Source organism: Coturnix japonica, unplaced genomic scaffold (assembly GCF_001577835.2).
Source record: "Coturnix japonica isolate 7356 unplaced genomic scaffold, Coturnix japonica 2.1 chrUnrandom1080, whole genome shotgun sequence".
In the NCBI taxonomy this organism is placed as follows: Eukaryota; Metazoa; Chordata; class Aves; order Galliformes; family Phasianidae; genus Coturnix; species Coturnix japonica.
In genome coordinates, this window is record NW_015440408.1 from 3002 (window position 1) to 6442 (window position 3441).

At 46.0% G+C, this 3441-nt stretch overlaps 1 protein-coding gene and 1 long non-coding RNA gene across 2 annotated transcripts in view; one reads left to right on the forward strand and one right to left on the reverse strand.

The window, feature by feature from the left end:
• The window catches only part of LOC107307848, a gene marked incomplete at its 3' end in the record, with an annotated part of 9028 nt that overhangs the window by 2805 nt on the left and 2782 nt on the right, over positions 1–3441 (forward strand). Inside the window, exons 3-5 of the mRNA XM_015851351.2 lie at positions 104–165; positions 709–1290; positions 1726–1930. Of these exons, the coding sequence (XP_015706837.1) occupies positions 104–165; positions 709–1290; positions 1726–1930 (849 nt within the window). The remainder of the gene's footprint in view (positions 1–103; positions 166–708; positions 1291–1725; positions 1931–3441) is intronic.
• LOC107307849 overlaps positions 175–3441 on the reverse strand; it is a 3647-nt gene continuing 380 nt past the window's right edge. The window contains exons 1-2 of the long non-coding RNA XR_004305873.1: positions 1444–3441; positions 175–1392 (exon numbers count right to left, since the gene is read on the reverse strand). The exon at positions 1444–3441 is cut by the window's right edge and continues 380 nt beyond it. This is a non-coding gene — a long non-coding RNA (uncharacterized LOC107307849). The remainder of the gene's footprint in view (positions 1393–1443) is intronic.

Consider the following 3441-nt stretch of genomic DNA (forward strand, 5'->3'; position numbering starts at 1 on the left):
CCCCCTCCCATCCCTCTCTTCCCCCCTCCATCCCTCCCTTGGGTCTTTAAGCTCCAAAGCAAGCAATGGCATTACATGACCCCCCCCCTTCTCCTCCTTTAAGGTACATTCCAGGGCTGTGTGTTATTGAAAGAGATGGAATTGGGTTGGGGGGGGGGGAATACAGTAACATGGCCTTTCCCAGCTCCAAGCACATAAAAAGCGGGGGGACCTTTCAGCGTTGGAAGTCCCGAATGAAGCTGTTCACATCCCTCACAACATCCACACAGTGTTAGAAAACCAATTATAAGCCAAACAAAATCCAAATCCTCATTGGAGAGAGTTGAGAGAGAGAGACAGAAAGAAACAGACAGAGAGAGAGAAAGGAACAAAAAACACATCAGCATCCAAAAGGTGAGCAAGCTCATTCAGAACAAGAACATCACAGCTTGGCAGCTCATTCAGAACAAGAACATCACACCTTGGTGGCAGCTTATTAAGACCAAGAACATCACATCTTTTGAGCTCATTCAGACCAAGACCATCACACGTTGGCAGCTTATTCAGACCAAGAACATTAAGACCAAGAATATCACACCTTGTGAGCTCATTCAGACCATCACACCTTGGCAGCTTATTAAGACCAAGAACATTAAGACCAAGAACATTAAGACCAAGAACATGACACCTTGTGAGCTCATTCAGATCTAGAACATCACATCTTGGCAGCTTATTAAGACCAAGAACATTACACCTTGTGTGCTTATTAAAACCGAGAACATCACACCTTGGTGGCAGCTCATTAAGACCAAGAACACCAAGAACATCACACCTTGTGAGTTCATTCAGACCAAGAACATCACACCTTGGCAGCTTATTAAGACCAAGAACATCACACCTTATGAGCTCATTAAGACCATCACACCTTGGCAGCTCATTCAGACCAAGAACATTAATACCGAGAACATCACACCTTGTGAGCTCATTAAGACCAAGAACACCAAGAACATGACACCTTGGTGGCAGCTCATTCAGACCAAGAACATTAATACCGAGAACATCACACCTTGGCAGCTTATTAAGACTTGGTGGCAGCTCATTCAGCCCAAGAACATTAAGACCAAGAATATCACACCTTGTGAGCTCATTCACACCAAGAACATCACACCATGGCACCTTATTAAGACCAAGAACATGACACCCTGTGAGCTTATTAAGACCATCACACCTTGGCAGCCCATTCAGACCAAGAACATTCAGACCAAGACCATCACACCTTGGCAGCTTATTAAGACCAAGAACATGACAGTTGTGAGGTCATTCAGACCAAGAACACCAAGAACATCACACCTTGGCAGCATATTAAGACCAAGAACATTAAGACCAAGAACATTAAGACCAAGAACATCACACCTTGGTGGCAGCTTATTCAGACCAAGAACATTAAGACCAAGAACATCACACCCTGTGAGCTTATTAAGACCATCACACCTTGGCAGCTTATTCAGACCATGAACATTAAGACCAAGAACATTAAGACCAAGAACATCACACCTTGGCAGCTTATTAAGACCAGAACAACACACCTTGGTGGCAGCTTATTAAGACCAAGAACATGACACCTTGTGAGCTTATTATGACCATCACACCTTGGCAGCCCATTCAGACCAAGAATATTAAGACCAAGAATATCACACCTTGGCAGCTTATTAAGACCAAGAACATGACAGTTGTGAGGTCATTCAGACCAAGAACACCAAGAACATCACACCTTGGCAGCTTATTAAGACCAAGAACATTAAGCCCAAGAACATCACACCTTGTGAGCTCATTCAGACCAAGAACATCACAGCTTGGCAGCTTATTAAGACCAAGAACATTAAGACCAAGAACATCACACCTTGGCAGCTTATTAAGACCAAGAACATTAAGACCAAGAACATGACACCTTGTGAGCTCATTCAGACCAAGAACATGACAGTTGTGAGCTCATTCAGACCAAGAACACCAAGAACATCACACCTTGGCAGCCCATTAAGACCAAGAACATTAAGACCAAGAACATTAAGACCAAGAACATGACACCTTGGCAGCTTATTAAGACCAAGAACATTAAGACCAAGAACATCACACCTTGGCAGCTTATTCAGACCAGAACAACACACCTTGGTGGCAGCTTATTAAGGCCAAGAACATGACACCTTGTGAGCTTATTATGACCATCACACCTTGGCAGCCCATTAAGACCAAGAACATTCAGACCAAGAACATGACACCTTGGCAGCTTATTCAGACCAAGAACATCACACCTTGGCAGCCCATTAAGACCAAGAACATGACACCTTGGCAGCTCATTCAGACCAGAACAACACACCTTGGTGGCAGCTCATTAAGACCAAGAACATTCAGCCCAAGAACACGACACCGTTGTGTACCCAAGGACTCTGCAGCACAGAGGGGAGCAGCACCACAAGCATTCCCTCCCATTACTCTAATCCAACCCCCAGACCCAGCGGCAGGACGGAGTCGAGGCCCTATTCCAGCCCATTAGGATTTGCTGTCGTTGCACGCTTTGGTTTGGAAGGGGCAGCCCTCAAATCACCATTTGTTTCCATTATCAGCGCCAAGCAGAGAGCCATAAAAAACCCCAAATCCCCATTGGCACAACACAGAGTCAATGTGAGGCTGTAGAGTCAATGTGATGGGGCCGAGACACATTTGCATTAACAGAGGAGACACCAGCAGAGCCCCACACAAGGGACACACGGAGGAACACTCATTTCTCACCCCTTTTCTGTCCTCTTTTGCTCCCAGATGAGGACAGAGCAGCCGGGAGCCGGTCTAGAAACGTTTTACCTTCTATTTTTTGCTAAAAATCAAAGAAAAAAAGCTTGTTTTCTTGCTGCTTTTTGACCTGTGTTTATGACTCTGAAACCATGTGATGCAGGGTCGCAGTGTATGTTTGATGGGCCGCCATCTTTCACAACTGTGCTAACTCACTCTTGAAGCGTCCAATGGTAAGAGCCATACGGAACTGTTGCTATGACCCAAAACCAATCTGGACTTTAATGTGTTCCTATAGAAGCAACCCCGCTGTAAGTAGCCCTATGTCCCATCTCTGTCGTGGAGTTGAGACCCTACTGGATGCACACACACGTGGGACCCGAAGAGTGACTTTGGTTTGCTGCCATTGGGAGCTGGTGGTTGATGATGACGTGGCTGTGATGGGTTCTGACCCAATGGGTGCCGACCCAATGGGTGCTGACCCAATGGGTGCTATCTAATGGGTTCTGACCCAATGGGTGCTGATCTAATGGGTGCTGACCCAATGGGTGCTGATCTGATGGGTGCGGATAATGGGTTCTGTTCTAATGGGTTCTGACCCAATGGGTTCTGTTCTAATGGGTTCTGATCTAATGGGTGCTGACCCAATGGGTGCTGGCCCACTGACCCGATGGGTTC